At 34.8% G+C, this 21,307-nt stretch overlaps 3 protein-coding genes across 3 annotated transcripts; 1 reads left to right on the top strand and 2 right to left on the bottom strand.

The window, feature by feature from the left end:
- The first annotated feature begins 408 nt into the window (after window positions 1-408).
- On the top strand, window positions 409-1,533 carry LOC126704193 (RNA polymerase II C-terminal domain phosphatase-like 4). The gene has a single exon (XM_050403216.1). The coding sequence runs from the start codon at window positions 409-411 to the stop codon at window positions 1,531-1,533; it is 1,125 nt and encodes a 374-aa protein (XP_050259173.1).
- An 11,130-nt stretch (window positions 1,534-12,663) lies between these two features.
- Window positions 12,664-13,775, bottom strand: LOC126702137 ((+)-cis,trans-nepetalactol synthase NEPS1-like). Its single transcript, XM_050400782.1, has one exon. It carries the CDS (start codon window positions 13,740-13,742, stop codon window positions 12,954-12,956), a length of 789 nt encoding a protein of 262 aa, XP_050256739.1. The 5' UTR covers window positions 13,743-13,775; the 3' UTR covers window positions 12,664-12,953.
- A 4,074-nt stretch (window positions 13,776-17,849) lies between these two features.
- On the bottom strand, window positions 17,850-19,542 carry LOC126702311 (uncharacterized). Its single transcript, XM_050400979.1, has 3 exons — window positions 19,205-19,542; window positions 18,219-18,278; window positions 17,850-18,099 (listed from the first exon to the last, which is right to left on the bottom strand). Exons 1-3 carry the CDS (start codon window positions 19,459-19,461, stop codon window positions 18,096-18,098), a joined length of 321 nt encoding a protein of 106 aa, XP_050256936.1. The 5' UTR covers window positions 19,462-19,542; the 3' UTR covers window positions 17,850-18,095.
- Window positions 19,543-21,307: the final 1,765 nt, after the last annotated feature.

Genomic DNA, 21,307 nt, shown 5'->3' on the forward strand with positions numbered 1-21,307 from the left:
CGTTTTTAGAAACGCGGCCCAAAAAAACGCGGCCTAATGCCCCTGAGTTTTGTAGTGAAGAGTAAAAAAAATATTTATAATATACGGATAAAGCTGTTTCTCAAAAATAATAATAATACGGTTAAAGTCTCAACAATAAAATAAATGATTTAAAAAAAAAAAAAGTAAATAAAGGAAGAAAAGGAAGGTATAAGAGTGCGTTCTCTAAACTCCATAACACTACCGAGTACGGACGTTCACAAATCACAGGTGACGTTTTGGTTCTAATCTGTTATCCACAAATATAAGAGAGAGAGAGAGAGAGAGAGAGAGAGAGAGAGAGCTTGCAACAATCTTGGGCTAAAGAAACATACAAGATTCATCATGAAGATCATTTCCGTGAAGGGCTTCCCACAAGATTTATCAGCCATGGCTTCCAGTTCATCCAGCAACTTGAATCTTCATACACGTAAAGCAAATATTGGGATTGAAAGGGTAGAGTCTACGGAGACTTGTGCACATCCTAGTGTCGAAAGAGGAGCGTGTATGGTTTGTAAGAGTCGAGTATTCATGTACATTGACAAGGATTTGTGGCTTAGCCCTGATGAAATTGATGGGATACGGAAGGTAGAGTCAGAGAGACTGTTAAACGATAGAAAGCTCGTTTTAGTTCTTGATTTGGATAATACTTTGCTTCATACAACAGGAGAACGCAAACATCTCAAAACCCGTCAAGAACTTTTGCAACATAATATCAAAGAGGATGGCCTAATCCCTTTGAAACATTACGGGATGATGCTCAAGTTGAGGCCTTTCGTCCACACTTTTCTTAAAGAAGCAAGTACCATGTTTGAGATGTACATATATACAAGTGCTGATCGACGCTATGCATCGTTAATGGCTGAGTTTTTTGTCCCTGAAAATGTTTACTTCAAGTCAAGAATTATTGCACGTGAAGATTTACTTGCCCCAGATGAAAAGAGTCTTCTATTGGTGATGAGACACCAACGCATGGTTCTTGTTCTTGATGATACCGAGTGTGTGTGGAGAAATCATCGACATAACCTGATTCTTGTTAAGAGATATGATTACTTTGATGCAAGCCATGACCTTGTATCTCTTTCTACAATGAACAATGATGAAGGTGAGACCACCGGCGTGCTCGCGACCATTCTCAAGAAACTCAAACTAATCCACAGACTGTTTTTCAACCCAAAATTCAAGGGTAGTCTTGCTTATAGAGATGTTACAATGATACTTGATCGCCTTCAGGTACTCCAAGGATGTAAATTAACCTTTGAAGGTATTTTTCCTTTCGGTTTCAAGCCCCAAAATTTGCGTCTTTGGATGATGGCAGAGGAGTTAGGAGCCATTTGCTCTACGAGTGTTTTCACCTCCTGGACACATGTGATCACTTTGGAAGCCACAGAGGAGGAGTCTCAAGAGGCGGAGCTGGACAGAATGATTTTGGTTCATCCAGCTTGGTTACATTATTGCTACGAGAAAGTCAGAAGGTATCCTGAAGCGAATTATCCGATTAAGCTGAAAAAATAGAAGTTGAGATCATTATCTTAGTTCACTTCTATTGACAGCACAGGTATAATTTCCTTTCTTTTTTTTTTTTGTTAAATGTTCTTTGCAATTAGTGAAGTAGAGTTTTTTTTGTTTCTCCTGGACAAAGACATTTAGGTTTTTTTACTTCTATTTTTTGGAGCTTGGTTTCAAGTAGTTAATTGCTATGTCTAGGAATTGATTTCTACCTCAATTGTGATGAGGAGACATGATTACGATGGTTTTTGATAATCTGATTCATATATCTCCTTTTTTTGAGGTCCACAATTTTTTTTTCTATGAATTTGGCCATGAAAATTGAAACAAGACCCTACTGAATATATCCAACTATGCTATTGTTAAATAGAAAACTTATTTTGTATCTGCAAGTGCATGAATTGTAGGGGTGGGAGAATATTAAGCCATGTTAGTCTAACATCAGGTGGTTAAACTGATCTTGAATCATAGTTTAACATGCATAGACAGAGAATGTAAGCTGAATGAGTTTTACTATACCTGAAGTATTTATACAAAAAATGGGAAGCTGCCATATCCCCACTACTAGGGCACTTGTTTTGTCAAGGCCACTTGTTTCGCTTTCAATACAACCTCTCTTAATACTAAGCACCCGTTTGGATACAACTGATATTTATTAGTGTCTGTGTTTTGGCCCCTTTTTTTTAAATTTTTTATTTTTTTATTTTTTTATTTTTTTGAGAAGAGCGTTTCACGTGGGATTATGCTTTTCCAGTGGGTCCCGTGCATTTTTTATGGGACCCAAAAGTACTATATTCAAAAAAAAAAAATTAAAACTGGATCCCACAGTACTATTCACATATTTAATTATTTTGTTACAATATTTTTAGTTTTTAGCAAAATAAGCGGTATCCAAACAGATCCTAAATATGACTCATAAAGTTTTTCAACTTGCACGGATCCATTGATCCCAAGCACACTAATTAATCATCATTGTAGTTCACTCTAAACTGGCAAAATATTGTCTCATTCTTGGTTATTGAACACTTTATATAGGCAATGTTCATAATCTCATGCCTGATGTACATATATTTTATTTACTAATGTTCACATTTAAAAGGTGAAATAAATAATGTGTATTGATGATGTACTTTGAAGAGTGTGTGAGAATAAATGCTCTCTAATCACATGCACCCCACTCTAAACTGCTTGCTTGTTAATTGAACCGCAACCCAAGCACAGCATATATGCTTTTGACATAAAATAATCAATGCACCTCTTCTCAGATAACAAGCAACCATATACACTGTCACACCCCAAATCCAAAAGGTTTCAAAGCGTGAGGGAAGAACCATTAAGAGCGAGAATGTAAGAGATTTTTTTTTCCCCTCTCCTCGACACATGATAAGAATAAATAACCATATTAAAATCTTCATATTACAAGTCAGAGCTCTATAACACTTTTACAAACTATAACTCAAGTCATGTGCCTCCAAATAATGCATGAATATATATCAAAGCTCCAAATGGATAACACAAACCACAATCCCTTCTAGAATGCACGACCTCAACATTGAAGTTATGCCTAAAAAGCCTAAGGCTAACAAACCTTAAGTATCTAACCTCCAATAGAATTAATTATGATCTCGTTAAACTTTGCAAGATTGAGTCACCAACCAATCATAGCATAAATCTCTCAATTAGCATAATTCTCCAATCACCACTAATAAAACAAGCTCCATGCCCGAGGTATAGCAAATTTATTTGAAAAACTGTTGGAGAGTGGGATGAGCTAAAGCCATGTAAGTAGCATAATTAATGGGGGTGGAGGAAATGCAAGTTCATGAAAATGAGCATTTTAAAAACATGCAATAATTTTGGGGATTTCCATTTGAATTCTGCAAAATAATTTCCTTAACATCATGACAAGAATGATAGACATATTGTAGCACCAAGCTTCCCAAAGTAACTATGAAACTACATATTATTCATTATGAGCCATAAAATATCCAATACCATTTCAAATCCAAAAACCTCACCCAAGGTCACATGACAAGGTCATCACACAGACGGGGTCGTCAAACAGACGGGTCGTCACACAGACGGGTCGACACACAGATGGAGTCGTCACACAGACGGGCCATCACACAGATGAGGTAATCACCGATATCATGGCACAATGACAAAACCACATCAAAAGCTTACAAGTTAAAGTATTTGAAATACACAATTCACTTCCACGTAGTTTCATAAAGTATTTACATAACCAAATAGCCACAATATTCTCAAAGTCCTCTAAACTATTTCTTGTCATAAATATTTTGTGAGAATTTCCCAAATAATACAAGCTAAAATAAAGCATCTTTAGAATTTGCAAATAATGCAATAAATTCATAAAATCCATTCCCAGGAATTTTATAAAAAATGCTTATCTTTTCCATGTCAACAAATCATGCATTTCCCCATATACATCACCAAATATAATGCCCTTTTCACAAATAATCACATACATTAAAATTACAACAAAAAGCTTTCTAGGAAAATATAGTTTCCATAAACAATTTCCCAAAATGTGTTTAACCCAAAAGCAATGCTTTATACAACATGGTTATTTTCAAAAATATTACATTAAAAAGCTACTTACCTCGGAAAGCCAACCAATGTTACCTCAACCGGGCATCACAAAATTAACCAATCCCGTCACTCGGTCCATCACCAAGAATCTCAAAACCTTGGGTCTCTTGCACTTCAAAATCTCATGGAGTTTTGGCTCATCTAGGAGAATCAATGGAGACATAATCCTCCCTAATAGGGAGATTTCAACTAGAGAGGAGGAAAAAAATGATGAAGAAGATGGGAGATAGAATGTTTGTGTGTGTTTCGGTGGGTGGGTGAGATAGAAGGATAGAGAAATAGAGAGAAGGGGCAGCTGGTCAAGAGGGAGAGAGATATCAACGTGAAATGAGGAAGAAAAAAGGGGGGGGGGGGGGGGGGGGGGGGGGAGGATAGCTGACTTATGGGAGGAGCTTAATTACAAGTTTGCCCCCAAAATATCTTGTGGTAAATTACCACTTCACCCTTAAGGTTCCTCCCATATTTCATTTGGCCCCATAAATCACTTAAGTATTCATAAGTCCCCCCCTAAAATAGTTAAACACACAAATAAAAAGATGAACTCCAATTCAGATATTATTCTCTTTCAAAAGAAAATTGCTTTAAAGAAAAATATTTGGGGCGTTACATACACCTTGGCAATTGCTGAATGCTTTATACAAGCTGCAATGCCGGAACAATGATTGCAAATATGTGGTTAAAGCTTGAAAAATGAATATCAAGAATCGCCTGATTTGACCTACTAAAAAAATTTAGAATTATTGAATTACATGCAGACAAGTTGCCTCAGATTTTGACCATCCATTATGAAAGAGTTCTTGCACGAAAGACTTGAATTTTTTATGCATATTCCTTCTCGAACTAATTGGGTTTTTATCAAAACCCAACAATACAAATAATTTTTTCATGAAATCTTTTAGTACATAAATTGAGTCACACAAGTGGGATTCAATTTGTTGGAACCGAAGAGTATCACCAAAAGAGCAGTGGAAGAAATCTTTTAGTACATACATGTACATCGCCTGCTTGTTCCATACAAAAGCAACGTCCCAAGAGAACTAATTTCCAAATCAAAGGCTATGTTTCAATTTGAGAATTTAAAATGAAAGTTACTTGTTTAGACCCTAATGCATGTGGCTTGCTATTGAATTTAATCAATTTTGACTTAACTGAGTAATTAATTAATCCAAATTTAGTTTGCAAGATTAACGCAGGTAAGCAACAACAGTAAAAAATTATGACTCACATAAGGGACAAAAAAGCTAGGGACCGTGATGCTCTTAAACTTTAAGGTAATGGTCATCACACTCTATAAAATTTTTTATAGCCAATTTATTCTCTGAACTTTACACATATACCAAATTAATACTTTTGTTCATTTTACCATTTAAGTTAACTAAGGCCAGTAATTTGTTAAGTCTGGATTATTCCATTATCCCAAAAAAAAAGATTATTCTACTAATAAATTATGTTCACAAAACCTTATTATCTTATCAGCAAATCAACTTAGCCATGAACCAAATTTCAGTAGCTTGACCTGTTGTATCCCTTGTTTCTTTTTGTTTGTTGTAAAGAAATGTCTTTAAGATAAAAATAAAAATAAAAATTCAGAAGAACAACATTCAAAATTCCATCCCTATGGCGCACAACATGGCCATGATTTCATCGGGTAGTAGTCTTCACCGCACCAGATTAGAGCAGGCTAGGTGGCTGTAGCTGTCAAACGGCTCCGCACCAGATTTGCTGTGGTTCAATTGAAAGATCCTGTCCTTCTCTCTCTCTCTCTCTCTCTCATTAATTTGGGTTTGGTTAATCTTGTCCACGTGGGTGTCACGTGAGAGACTTTAATTTATTTAAATGGTAAACTTAACAAAAGTATCAATTTGGCACATGTGTAAAATTAAGGGAGTAAATTGACTAAAATAAAAGTTCAGAAGTATGATAGCCACAGCTCTAAAGTTAAGGTGGTGTTTAAGAATTTTTACGGAAAAAAACCAGTAGTTTTTAAGGATATTTGACGAGGATTCATCTATGAAAGGAGCTTACCAAAAGAGCGTCATGCTAAACTAATGCCTATGGTTGATGGTCCTCTTAAATTTCTTCAATGAATTGGTGAAAATGCATACAAATTCAAGCTTCCAAGGGATTATGACGTTTCAGCAACTTTTAATGTTTCTATCATTCACCATCCAATGAAGAAAAAAGCAAGCAAAGACTTGAGGGAGAGTCTTTTTTAACTAGCCAGGGGAAAGGACAAGTGTTTTCCAACTAGGAGAGCTTGACACCGAAGTCTCTCATGACTAGGGAAGTAACCCGTTTATCCAACCAAACTGAGCAACCCGCCCAGGCTGACCTGCTTGCCGCCCAATTCAACGACTCTGGCTGTTGGCGGCAGGTCTCAACCCTCCAAACTTGATTCTGGCTGGTCAAGTGGTGGGTTTTCTCCTTTAAAACCCCAGCCACCCGACCTGCCCGACCACCACTTCAAATGAACCATCCTCTGTTCAGATCTGGCGATGATTAGCCGTCTTTCTTTTAGATCTGGCGACGATTTTTCTCAAATCTACTTAGATCCGGTTATTTTGGCTCAGATCCGAAGATATTTTTCAAAAAACCGCTCAGATCGGTGACGTTGAAGCTTAGATCGGTAAGTTTGCCTTAGATCCAACAATGTTTAAGCTCAGATTGGTGACGTTTCGCTCTCCTCCAACTAGATTAGACAACATTTCATTCTCCTCCACTCGTCACCACTATTCATCAGTTTCAACCGAACTGACCGATCGTTTTTTAGAATCCGATCCGACCCATGGTGATTAGTGGTCAGTTGCGAGTCTGTTCCTCTCCCACCCGACCTGAGTAGGTTGAGTCCGGGTTGAGTCCAAACTTGACCCGAATCGACCCGTGGTCAGCCCTACTCATGACCAAGTGAATAACTTGCAAAAATAGAATGAATTAATCCAAAATAATTAATCCGCAAGCCATACACCATCGGAAAGATGTATGTTTTTAGTTTACAAATGCAACAAACAGTATGCACTTTGAATAGTCTTTTTCAACTGAAAGAATGAATTCAGAAAACTATACAAATTTTAAATGATCTTGTTATTAGTTGCGTCTATTTGCTTTCCAAAGTATCCTTTTCAATTATCATGCATATTTGGTTAGAGGGTGATTTTTTTTTCTTTGAAAGCTTGGCTAGAGGGTATTTTTAGTTGTATTTCGTCAAGTATTTTATTTTTATAAAATGTTTTTGTATCGAAATGTAAGTTATTATTAGTCTAGAAGTCCTAGTGAATGTATAGAAGCATATCAGAAAATATTGATTGTTATTTCAACCCTTGCTTTTGAGAAGAATTGTTTCTTTTGTTTAAAAAAAAATAAAAAATCTCTCTCTCTCTCTCTCTCTCTCTCTCTCTCTCTCTCTCTCTCTCTCTCTCTCTCTCTCTCTCTCTCTCTCTCTCTCTCTCTCTCTCTCTCTCTCTCTCTCTCTCTCTCTCTCTCTCTCTCTCAATTAACAAAGGATAAGGCTTAGGGAGAAATCAAATAGATAGCTACATACTCATTAATACATCCGAAGTACAAGTATAAACAGGGAGAACTTACATTCTTAAACTAAATAAAATACATGGTTATTGTCATCTTTCAAATGTAAAAGCCTTTTATTTTGACCATGGATGGTTAAAAAAAACAGTCTAAGCATCCATAATTTATGTCAATTTTATAAATATACTTCAGTTTTACTCTTTTCACACTTTTGAATACTTCTCATTCATATTTATAGTTTCAAATGTATGTTTTTAAGTCTACTGCAACCAAATTATCCTGGTATTTACTTTATCATTTGATATCTAAAAATCTTTACTTATTATGTTATTCAAGTAAGAAGAATGTCTCAATATTTACTACTTCTTTTTTTGGTATTTACTTATTGCATGCAATCATCAATTTGTTTGCATGCAACTAAATAAAAATCTCAATTGTTTTCTTGAAGCCATTGCATTTTAATGGTGTTAAAATATAAAAATGTGTGTGTGTTTTTTTTAAGTGGCATCATCCAAAAAAATATTTTAAAAAATTGATTTTTTTTTAGAAATAAAAAATAACGTGAATTATATTATTTGTTAATTGAGTTTGGATTGTGCAGTGTAAAGCCCAAAGTAAGCCAACTATGTTTTATTTTTATTTTTTTTCCAAATTTTTTTTGAAAAAAAGGGTTGAGTCACAGGTTAATTGGGTCGAGTCAAGGTTGATTTGCAAAAAATGGGTAGGGTCACAGGTCAACCTATTTTCTATTCGGATCAATAAATTTAAATTCAGGTCAAGTTAGAAAATACCAACCCGTTTCGCCATGTCTAGTTGAGAGCTAGAGGATTCATCTCTTGTACATACCCTCAATTCAACACCCTTAGAGCATTGGCATTAGGTTTACTATGTCAAATATCATTTTAACACAAAAACGTACTATATCAATTTTAGCATAGAATTTTACAATACACTTTGCATCACATATTCTATTTTAAAATTACACCACATTAAAATTATCTTTAAAAAAAAAAATCTTAGATTTATTAAAAAATTTACAAAAAGTAAAAATAAAAAAAGCTCAAGCACCACTGTCTATCACCCCCACAACCCTCCACCATCGTCCATCGTCCATCGGAACCCACCAATAGAGAGAGCTTCAGTCCTAGATGAGAAAAACAAGTGCAAAAAAAAAAAAAAAAAAAAAAAAAAAAAAACCGAGAAATAGATAGAAGAGACAAAAGACAAAGAGGTCAATTGCCATTGGTGGGGATTCGCCGATCTTAACCATTGATCTAAACCGACTAGTGGAGCAAAAACAAGACCTAGCCATTGATCTCAACCTCATAAACAAGACCCAAGCACCAATAGTCGTTGATCTCAACCCCACCACTGCCACATTAGTCAATCTCAACCCCACCACCGCCACAACAGCCAATCTAAAAAAAAAACCCACAACCATGGTGGGAGAGGGACAAGAGAGGAGAGATTATCTGAGAGGGAGAAGATAGAAGATAGAAGAAAGAAAAAAGAAAAGAGAGAGGGGAATGAGAGAGAAGAGATATTTTTTGTTTTTTTTTTTTGTTTTTTTTTTTGTTTTTTTTTTTGTTTTTTTTTTTGTTTTTTTTTTTGTTTTTTTTTTTTTTTTACAACTTGTTACTTCTATTGCGTGTGTTGAGGGGAAAATTTAGATGTTCCCAAATAGAATATGGGGTAGCCAGGCCTAAACTCGATGATGAGCCCTTGAAATAAAGCCCAAAGGCTTTCGGTGTCATGTAAATCCGCCCAAGCAAAAGATAGAGGCTGCACCCTAACAAGAAGACAATAATAAAGCACAATAAACACGTTACTATTGTTAGTTTGTTATATTATTAGTCATCTTACAACATCATAGTTCAAATCAATCATCTAGCGATACGGTATTATCTCCAACGGTAGAGTGATTTCAGGTAAATAAGTGTGTTTACATGGTAAAAATCATATGTTGTCCTTATTATTATTAAGTTAACATGAGGGAAAACTTCCATAGTTTCCAAACATTATGGCCTTCATCATAATAATACTAAATAAGGATTAAATGTTTCATAGTTACAAATAAAAGAGGAAAAATAGGATGGAATGAAGGGAGAGAGAGATCCCAGCTCAATTCAGCAAGTATTAAACTAAGATTTTGGTGAGTGTGTATTTATAAGGCATGAATGAGGTGAATGTGAGCCATTTTGAGTGAGTGAAATGGGATTAATACTAAGATTAAGGCTTTTTGTGAGTGGTGGGCTATTTATGACTAGTTAAGAGACATTTATGAGTTGTGATTGTGTGAAAGGGAGAAAAGAGTATCTGAGATTAGATGAGTGTGGGCTAAGGATGATGAGTGGTGAGCTTGAGGAAAGCTAAACCACGAGCAAAGTAGTAAACAAACCAAGAGTTTTAGAAAAGGTAGCTGTCCTGCTATGGGCTGAGGTGTGTATGTTTTTATAATGGAGCTTTAGAGAAGCATTAATCAACAAGAATCCAAAAAACGTATGACTAATCAGAGGTAGTGAATCAAGGTTAATCTTCCTAGGATTTTTGGTCAGAAGTAGGAGATTTACTTTAGGGTTGCCTTGCTTCTTTGGTTAATGATGGGATTTTAGAATGCTTTGCATTAAATGCCAGGATTTCTGGGACTGAGCCTAATTAATGGGATTAAGGCATGTATCAGAAATGAATCCTAATGCTACAACTGAGATTCGGTCCCTCAAGAAGTAAGATTCAACACCCTAAGCCAAGTGTCAAACTCTAAGTCCACTTCAGAGGGTTCCGCTGAAGATCCCTTTTTACCCTCCAAACCATGTTCCCAAATTTTCCCCTTTAGGATTCATGGGTTTGGCACATGAATCATGTCTTGAACATTTTTAACATTTATAGCATCAATTTGTTGAGGTTTGGATAACTTGGTTTCAGCTCTCCTTTCGTTGGAGGTACAGTCTTGAGGAAGATGATGGAGTTTCATCATCCTTTAGACTTCAGCTGATATGATAGCCCTCGAGCACTATTCACGATAGGTAGAGGATGGCAGAAAACTGATGGGATAGCCCCTAGTTCATCCTCAAAGGCTTGGTTCTCTTGTAGGGATCTCTAATTGTTTTTTGGTTAGGGATAAACAAGGGCTAGTTGCCCACTTTCAAGCCTCTTGCTGGGGACCTTTTTGGGCTGGAACTTTGCTCCATTTCAGTACTTTTAGTTGGGCCACATGGCCCTTTCTTTGATTGGGCTTGTTCCCTACTTCATGAGATTCTTGGGCCTACAAAATTGGCATTAAAGACATGCTTTGCTTTGGGTTTTTTACTCCTCATGGGCTTTAACTGTTAGTAGAAATAAAATGAATCCATGAGTTTTAATAAATATTTATGATAGATTTTGGGTATTATTCTCATGGGCTTTAAATAACAACTTGTTTAGTTTCTCATAATTTTTACTATGGATTACTTTGTAAATGATATTTTCTTTAGGGCTTTTTTAAATAATGACCTCCAATATTGTTTTTGAGAATAATATTTACCATGAGTTTTAAATAAATATGGTAACATCCACTATAATGGAATAATGCGATGTTCTCATGAGTTTCACTATAGATAATCATAATGGAAATGTAGGATCGATGAATAATTACTATGAGTTTCGGTAATAAATATTATGAATGTTATGATGTAAGATAGATAGTGAACATGAGTTTATAATATGAAATAAATAAATGTCATGAGTCTAATAAACATAACTTTCCATGGACTTTTATAAAATGATTGCCATGGGTTTTGAGAATAGATAATTCATAAATTCCATGAGCTTGTAATATTATAATAATATGTTTAAGAATCTAAAGTATTGTTCATTATTGGATTTTTAAGTGAAATAATCATAATATAGTATTTTGCCAAGTATTAATAACCTTGGCCTTTTGATAGAATAGTGCCAAGTAGTTAGTTTGGCCTTTTAATAGTGCAAACGTAAGTTGGACTTTTGATATTGCCAATGAGAATTTAGTTTTGATGTTGCTAATGAGAATTGGGTTTTGATATTGCCAATGAGAATTGGGTTTTGATGTTACCAATAAAAATTGGGTTTTGATATTACCAATGAAAATTGGGTTTTAAATATTACCAGCGAGAACTGGGCTTTGATATTACCAATGAAAATTGGGCTTTGATATTGCCAATGAGAATTGGGTTTTAAATATTGCCAGTGAGAACTGTGCTTTAATATTGCTAATGAGAATTGAGTTTAATGTTGCTAATGGAAATTGAGCTTTAAATATTGCCAACGAGAACTGGGTTTTGATATTGCTAATGAGAATTGGGCTTTGGATAAATAAATTGTCATGAGAATTGAGCTTTGGAAATTGAGCTTTAAATATTGCCAGCGAGAACTGGGTTTTGATATTGCCAATGAGAATCAGGTTTTGGATAAATAAATTGTCATGAGTTTAAAATAGGATATGTTTATTGGGTTCATAGGGCCGGTTTTAGGCTTAGCTAAATAATGATAATAAAATTGGATAAAATATGAGTTTTTGAGCTTTTTTGTGATATTTTATATCATAACCCAATTTAGATAATAAGATATGAAACATTTGTGATTAACATAATAATAGAGTAAAAAATATTTGGGAAAACCCGATAACTTATTAGTGGTGTTTGAAAATAAATAGGTAGTACTCAAATAAAATTAGGTGTAAAAAAAAGTACCCTAACAACATGTTGTAAAGCAATTTGGGATTTGGCTAATGATAAGGCATAAGTTTTAGTGTTTAGTGTGTCAAATACTAAAATTTCAGCATTTAGCATTTGACATACCTGATACTAATGCTCTTAGATCCCAATTTTAAATCTTCCCATAATAGTAAGCTCTAAGTCTCATGCCACACAACCTATAATGAATGACAACATAATCCCACTAAACTTCCAGAACCACGGCATTCCTTTGGAGGGAAGAGATGTAGCTAGAACCCATAATAAAATGAAAACGGATATGAGTACACTGGGATAATCATTAATCGCAAACCTTAATATATAGTCTATTTTACATTATTCTAGTCAAAGTAGCATTGCTTATTGACTAGAAGGAAATTAACAAGAAAGAAAAGGGGAATAGGGACACTTACATTTATTTGCTAATTGCACAATCCATTTGCTCGAGAGAAATCATCAAACGATAGATATAGACTGGACACAATCCAAAACCTAAACAAGTTTTCTAGATATATAGAGTTCAAAGCTTCTTAAATTATTCATTCTTTCTTTTTTTCTTATGAAACTCTGGGTTTTGGAAGTTGATTATTTAGCTAGGACACCACCATCCACCACTAGGTTATGCCCAGTGACACACTCAGAATCATCAGATGCAAGAAACAACACTGCATCGGCCACATGTTTTGCTTTCAATACAACCCCTTTAAATACTAACTGGTCCTCGTAGAGTTTTCCCACTTGCTCAGCATCCATCCCAAGCGCATGGCATGCCATTGGTGTAGCAACCACATAAGGTGATACACAGTTCACTCTGATCCCATGCTCCCCAAGCTGTTGGCTAGCCGATCGAACCAGCCCAAGCACTGCGTGCTTTGACATGAAATAATCAATGTGCTTCTTGTCACCACAACTAGCAGCTACACTAGCAGTGCACACAATGCTTCCCCTAACGTGCCCTTTGACCATAGCATTTGCTGCATGCTTTACACAAGCTGCCATGCCACGAACATTGGTTGCAAATAGGTGATCAAAGGCTGAAAAATCCAGATCAAGAATGGTCTGATTAGACCTACTGAAAATTCCAGCATTACTGAACATAATGTCTAGTTTCCCATAATTTTGGACCGTCCATTCCACCATGGCTTTGACTTGCTCTTCATCTGTAACATCACAATGGATGTAGCTAGCAAGGTTCAAGCCAATGGATTCAACAACACTTTGGGCTAATTCATCTTGAATATCAGCGATCACCACCATACGTGCACCATGACTAGCAAAAAGATGTGCGGTTGTCTCTCCAATGCCACTTGCGCCACCGGTTACTATGACCACCTTGCCCTCTAGTTTCTTCTTGCACAACACTGATTCAGCCATTGTTTACCACAGAATTGTAAATGAGATGAAACAATTAAGCTGCAACTATAATTCTTCTGAAGATAACCATTTAACCATTATATAGCATTTTCCTTATTGAAAAGTCCAACATTAATTGTACAGATCTGTTTTTCACTGTTAAAAAATTTGTAGGGTAATGTAATTTGTCTTTGGTCCATTCATAAAAGGTACTACAATTAACACAGGTGAGAGTTGAGACATATCCATGTGCAATAAATTTTTAGAGACTATTTCATCCATAATTGCGAACTCTTCAATTAATAATGCTTCTTTTGATCTTTCAGTTAATATGTGTCAGGGGCGGAGGGAACGGGGGGCGAGGGGGGGACACCTGCCCCCCACACCACCACCACCACTCCCCCCCCCCCCCCCCCCCCCCCCCCCCGCCCACCCGCGGAACTTCAATTTTTTTACACAAAAGACAAAAATAACGTTTCTCAAATAAAAAAATAAAAAAAAAAGACAAAAATAACTTTTCTATTTATTGGGAACAGCCAAAAGCTACATGGTTCAGAACTCAACAGCCTTAACTAATAGAACTCTAAAATTACTATAACTTTAACATAAAACTATTGGTCCCATCTAGTAATGTTTAAAAAATAAAAAATAAAAAAATAACCCCACTGCTAATGCTATATGCCTATAAGGAATCACAGCAGCCTAATACTAGTAGGACTCTGAAAAACGAAAAAAAAAAACAAAAAAAAAAGTATATATAATACAGTATAAAGCACGCCTCCCATTAAAAAAAAAAAAAAAAATCTTTGAATTTTTTTTTAAATTAAGGGAAGATAATTAGTCTTTTTATAATTTGTAATTTTGTTAATATAATAAGGGTAGATTTGATAATTTATTTGGTTCAGCACTTCTAAGCTCTACTCTCTCTCAAAATCTCTTCAATTTTGGAGAATTAAATATGAAGAATTAGAAGTAGTTAGAATTAGTCTCCCCCTCCTTTCTTAAAAAAATCCAAATAAAATAATTTAACTTACTATCATTCTCTCTACTCTACTTCCCTATATTCCCTCTCCATCCAAATAAGCTATTAGAGCTTCTGCTGAGTTTTTAAAAGTATTCAAGCTGAGTTTTTAAAAGCATTCAAGTCATTGAGTCACATTTAAATATTCATAGGTATATTGCGTACTTTTAATATTCATGTTTAAATTTTTTTTAGATTAGTTTTTTACTTTCAATCTTATCTTTTAATCTTGCCCCCGACCTAAATTCCTAGCTCCGCCTCTGATAAACATAATTTAATAATGTATTAAATTAAATACATCTTAATCACTACCTCAAAACATTCATTAACAAAATCCTATTAAGAAACCTTAGGTTGTCTTTTTTAGGAAAACAATCTTCATTAATTGCAGAATCAGCGCCAGTTGCTACCAGTTTCTTGAGATTTACACCCTGTTGCAGTTATTACAACACAAGGAAAATCATCTGGCTGAACTAATAATCATTAGAAATGTTTTAGACTTTTAGTTTAGTAGTACTTCTTTTCTCCGTGAAACATGTTAACCATATGTTTTTCCCCCTTAGTAAGAATTATTCTTTTGCAACTTAAGAGAATAAGAATTAGTTCACTCCACTTGTAGAGTGAAAGCGAGAGTTTTGTAATGAGTGGCTATATATGGTATGTTACCACTGAGGGTGAAGTCATAATGGTTTGTCCCCTCATGGGTTGCCAAGAAATAACTAGCTAGTTGATAGAAGATATCACTTCAATCAATGGCTAGTTGAAAAATGAATAACTTAGCCGAAAAGTTAAGTTAGATGTTCATTTGTTGCATCCTACTATTAGCATTAGCAGCCGATTCTTTCTATCTTTTTTTTTTTTTAATCAAATTATAGCAAATTAGTCGCTAACCCATGCGATGCACGGAATAGTTAAATATATATTTAATTAATCAACCTCACATTAAAAGAAAAAGGTAGTTAAATAAATATTTGAAAGTACGAAATTCCAAAATTAAATCATAAAGGAAAAAAAAAACATTCAAAATTTAAATTTGAAAAATCCAAAATACTAAATGAATAAAAAAATAAGTGAGATAAGGAACAAACCCTTTCTCATTCTGATTGAGGTGTTCTTTTGCCTTTGTATATAGCATTAAATTTTATAGTCTTTGTATATAGCACTAAATTTTATGTTTTTGACTTTCTGTTATGCTTCTTGCATTTTCCCTTCCCTCTCTCAATTTTTCTTCATTCTTCTTCTTCAATGCTCCTCTCCCAACATACTCTTCATATCTCTTTCTTTCTCTTTCCTTGGGCTGCTGCCACTCGCTCTCTCTCTCTTTCTTCCCTTTTCTAAGTTGCAATCAAATAAACTAAAAGAGAGAGGTTGTAAATTAAAGAAAAGCTTCACAAATCATTTAACCAATAGCATAAAAGTGAAATAAGAAAGAGCAAGGGAATCAAACTTTTGAGGCTCACGACTCAAACTTTGTGAACATGCATCCCCCTCATCTTCATTGAAGAACAAAAGAAAATGAAGTTGATAGCTTTATATTTATTGGCTGCTTTGCAAAGGAACACCACTCCTTCATAAGAGTTTAATACTCACTGATAATTGTCCACAAAACTGCATGAAAAAAAAAAAAAAAAAAACAACAACAACAACAAAATATGCTTTACAAATTAATGCCAAGTGCATGTTCTTCCCAAATGATCTCTTAGGCAACCCCTTTTATGTTGACCATAGACTAATCCAATTTCCTAAATCAAAACCAATCCACCACAACATCAAAACCTAAGTTATATTTAAAATCCAAATTTTCAAAAGGGAAAACAAAAACCTTACAAATGGATGTATATAAAGGGTTGTATATAGAAATGGACCCAAATTAGGGTTTCAACCACTACAAAACCAATTCTAATTCAAAACCAAATCTACCACAAGTACATACAATGCATTTAGTGAGTCATTGTGGTGTAATGCATGGACTTGTTTGATCAAATATGTCAAAGTATCTGTGTGGAATTGGGGGAAGGAGAAATAAATTGAAAGCAATGGGATAATGTTACTATATTATTTTCTTGGATACTTGCCATGCTTGGTTAGTTAATAGTCAATAACATTTTTTGTTTTAATGTAGGATGAGAGCACGGGTGGTGTTTCAGTGTGTTAGCAATTCCTATGACAACTAAAACCAAGAGACACAGACCATGAAGTTGACTTAAAATAATGCGAGAGTATAACTATCAAATTCTAAATAAATAAAGCAAGAGGGAGTGAGATTTTTTTCAAGCAGGAGGTGTACATGTTCTAAATGGGAATGAAAAGATTCTTTGCAATACACCTAACACGCCGTGATGTACAAGTTGTAAATGGGAATAAAAATAGTCTTTTCATTCCCATTTAACACATTTTATTGCTGATATTGTTAGGTGTACTGGAGACGTGTTAGAACATGTTTCAATTCCCATTTAACTCATTTTGTTCTATTCTTTTTTTTGTTTTCATTTTTTTGCTCATTAGTCGGCCCAACAAATGCTATTTGACAACAATAGTCACACTTTCATACAAACTGACATCTGTAGCAACGAAACCAAGTTCATGGATTGTATCAGTTGAATAGATCATGAGAAAACAAATTTAATCAAACAATTAGCCAATATCAACATAAATCTATAATACAAAGAGCTAGAATTTCTCAATTCAATATAATTGAAGAAAGAAAACCTTAAATTTGAAGTGCAACCACTGGTCATGGAGGACTCATACTCAGGCTTGCAAGAATTAGTGCGACCAAATCATGCTCTAATCAGGTTTTCAGAGACCTATTTGACGGCTTCTTAGAAGGGCCGTCAGATACAAATTTGAGTAAAGCAATAGTCCCTAATAGGCACTAGATTACCTACAAAAAATAGTGAAACCATTCAAACGAAACCCAAATAACTCAACATATCAAAGTATTTAGCCTTTAGAGAGAGAGAGAGAGTAACAATTAAATAGCAAAAACCCAAGGTCACACACAATCCCAATAGGCAAACACAAATTGAATATACCAATATGAATATGTATGTGGAGCTTACATAGGTCAATCCTACATACATATAAAAGATGTGTTCAATACATCTATTCAATAAGAAAATTTTAAAAAGAAAACCAAAATTCCAAAGAACTTATTAGTAAAAATCATTACTCTAAACCAAAATTCTAAATGCTTATAGTTCTCTATTAACAAAATTATAACTCATAGTTCTAGTTGGGAGTTGCAATACAAATTCTCACTAACAGTACCTGCTGTAATTCAAAGATAACCCAAAAAAATTTATAGCAACTTATAACCATTTTGAGTAACTTTCTGCTGAGGTGAGTCTCCATCAGCTGCCAACAACAACAATTACCAATTTTAACTTACTTTCTATAATGCAATCTGCACTCAGTTATTTACTCAAAAGAGAAACTGAAATTAAATTCATTCCAAATAGTACAATCAGTGTTACCCATTAAAGTAGAGGATGTGTGTTCCCCATGTTAATTCATCCACAATATCCTTCCACTTCCTAACAACACAAACAAAAATAAACGAATTCAGCAAAAACCCCTTTATTCTTCACATCTAATTTTTACCAATCCAAAATAGGGGACTTTCACAAAACATATATCAGCTTACACTGATTTACAAACAATGTGAACTTTACATTAGAATCTCTGTTTTCCCCAAAAGAAAATACATCTTTTCTGAGCACAACTCATTTTGGCATAAAAGTAAACCACAATCAAGTGAACAAATAAGAAGTTCTCAAAGCTTTAAATCAAGGCAATTAAAAACTAAAAATAGAGTTCAGAAAATTTCATGTCCCAAATCAATGAAATCATTTCATTAAGCAAAACATTGAAGCCAACCACACAAACATAGAAACCTAGTCACAGAATACAAAACTGACAGAACAATATGAAACACGTAGCATTAATTTCAACGAAGCTTAAATACATACATATTATGTACACATATACACAAACAGAACACAAATATACACACAGATCAAACAGACTCAAAAGCGAAATCAACTCTACAGATCAAATGAGTAGTAAAGACCAATACTAGAAATCCAATCCAAAGGAAGAAGAAGAAGACGTGGAAGCTCTGCAAAAAAAAAAAAAAAAACCCTTAAATTAAGACAAAAGAGAAAGAGGAAAGGAAGCGTCATGCCTCCAAGCCAAAGCCCCTTTTTCAGTTTGGCTCAGGAATTTTGTCAAACACTTCGAGGGTGAAGGGTTGGGATTCTATTCTCTTCAGCCACACCCTCAAGTGGGGTTGTTCTACCTTGGGGTGTTAGGGCTTCTTTGATTTCAATCAAAATACAATCATGTATAAGCATATATTCTCAAAACCAAACTCGAATTTCTCTTCAAATTCACCCCAAACTCAAATTAGCTACCAAAAATAAAAATAAAAATTTGATAGGGGTAGAACCCAACAACAAACCCGGTGGTAGAAACCCAGGTGTCGACAGCGTTGTGGGAGAGAAGAACTGAGGGTGAGAGATGGGTAGTGCTGACAAATGTAGAGCTGGAGGAGGGTGGTGCCGGAGAAGGTGGAGCCGTTGAGTTGTGGGAGAGAAGGGCTGATGGTGGCTTACGTTTTGGACTAAAAGTGGAGCCGTTGAGCTGCGTTTTGCGTGTGGGGGAACGGCAGTCTGCATTTTGGAGGAAGGAAAAGGCAGAGGAAGGAAAAGGTTGCATGTGGGGGAATGGCAGAGCAGTTTATAAGGTTTTAGAAAAGTATTTTGCGTTTATGTTTTTATTTTTGGTTTTAGAATTTTTTTTTTTTGGGTTTTAGAATTTTCTTTTTAAAATATTGTGCTGACGTGGAAAATTGTGAGAGCTTTAAAGGTTTTGGTTTTATATATATATATATATATATATATATATATATATATATATATTGATTGATTACACACAAAATTGTTCTAAAAATCTAGCTACTACCTGTAACCTTTTTTTTTTTTTTCTCTCCTTTTAATTGCCTTTTTTTTTCTCTCAACTTCTCTTGTTGTAGGAAAGCACCTCCAAATAGCTCTCCCACCTAAAAATTGATTGTGAAAATATTATGACTATAGAAAGATCTCCAAGAAATAAACAATAAGAACAAAGCAAACTCAAAATCAGAAAATAAACAAACACACACAAACAAAAGAACACCAAGGATTTACGTGGCTCGGCTTTTGGCCTACGTCCATGGGCAACGACGAAGAAATTCCACTAATCAAATATGGAGATATACAAGTTGGTGTATCAATATTCTCACACACACCCAATCCCCAATACACCCAATAGCTTTCTCACAAATAACAAAGAATAGAGAAAATCTTGAATCCTATTCTAAACTAGAGAACTCTCACAAATATGCAGCAACCAATCTCTCTATTTCACTCTACAATTCTCTCTTCAATTGCTGCAACACCTATATCCTATATATACTAGAGTGAGCCAGCTAGGTGTGATTGGTTTGCACCAAAACTACTATGAATACTAGTCCTAAAACTATTAGGAAATAGTGTTGCACATGAAATAGGAAATCAAGACTTGTACGAAAATAGTGTTGGCAATGAAATAGCCTTCAAGTCTTGTACAGCACTCCAAAACAATCATAGCTTAAGTTGAATTCAAGCCACCGACTTCACAAATATCTACCTTGGCTTGACTCCAATCAAACCACACAAACGAAAGTTCTTCATCATCACCACCAAAGCCCCTAAGGGCTATCACAAATTGCAAACGCCAGTCAAATCCAAACAATGCTTGAACTTGTGCAAAGGAACTAGCTTAGTCATCATGTCAGCTGGATTATCTACAATCCCAATCTTTTTAAGAAGAATATCTCCTTCATCAATAATTTCATGAGCAAAGTGGAAGCGAACATCAATATGTTTAGTTCGAGAGTGATGGACTTGGTTCTTTGCTAAATAAATAACACTTTAACTAAGACAAAATACAGAGACATGCTCTTGATAAATTCCCAAGTCTTCAACAAAACCATGTAGCCAAATAGCCTCCTTAATGGCTTTAGTCACAGCCATGTATTCAGTTTCAGTGGTTTACAATGCAACAATGGACTACAATGTGGACCTCCAACTCACCAGTGCTTTAGCAAGTGTAAAGATGTAGCCCATAGTAGAACGGCGCTTATCTAGATCACCAGCAAAATCCGAGTCAACATAATCATTTAACACTACAACAAAAGTGGGTTATGGTGACGAAACGTTTCGTCACCACATGTCCTTATTTCATCACCAAAGACATATGGTGATGAAACCTCATTCGTCACCAAAGCCCCGTCATAGAATGTCCTGGTGAAGAAAATTTTTCGTCACCAATAAAAATATGATAGGTGACGAAATATTTTCATCACCAATAAAAATAATAAGTGACGAAAATTTTTCATCACCTAATATTTTGCGTCACCAAACCAATGATTTTTCATTTGTAATTTTTTTTATTTGACCATATAAGGTGATGAAATATTTCATCACCAATTCTTACTTGCCATTACATTAACCTGTCCATTTCCAACCACTTCCATAAACAA

Source organism: Quercus robur, chromosome 10, assembly GCF_932294415.1.
Source record: "Quercus robur chromosome 10, dhQueRobu3.1, whole genome shotgun sequence".
NCBI classification, from domain to species: Eukaryota; Viridiplantae; Streptophyta; class Magnoliopsida; order Fagales; family Fagaceae; genus Quercus; species Quercus robur.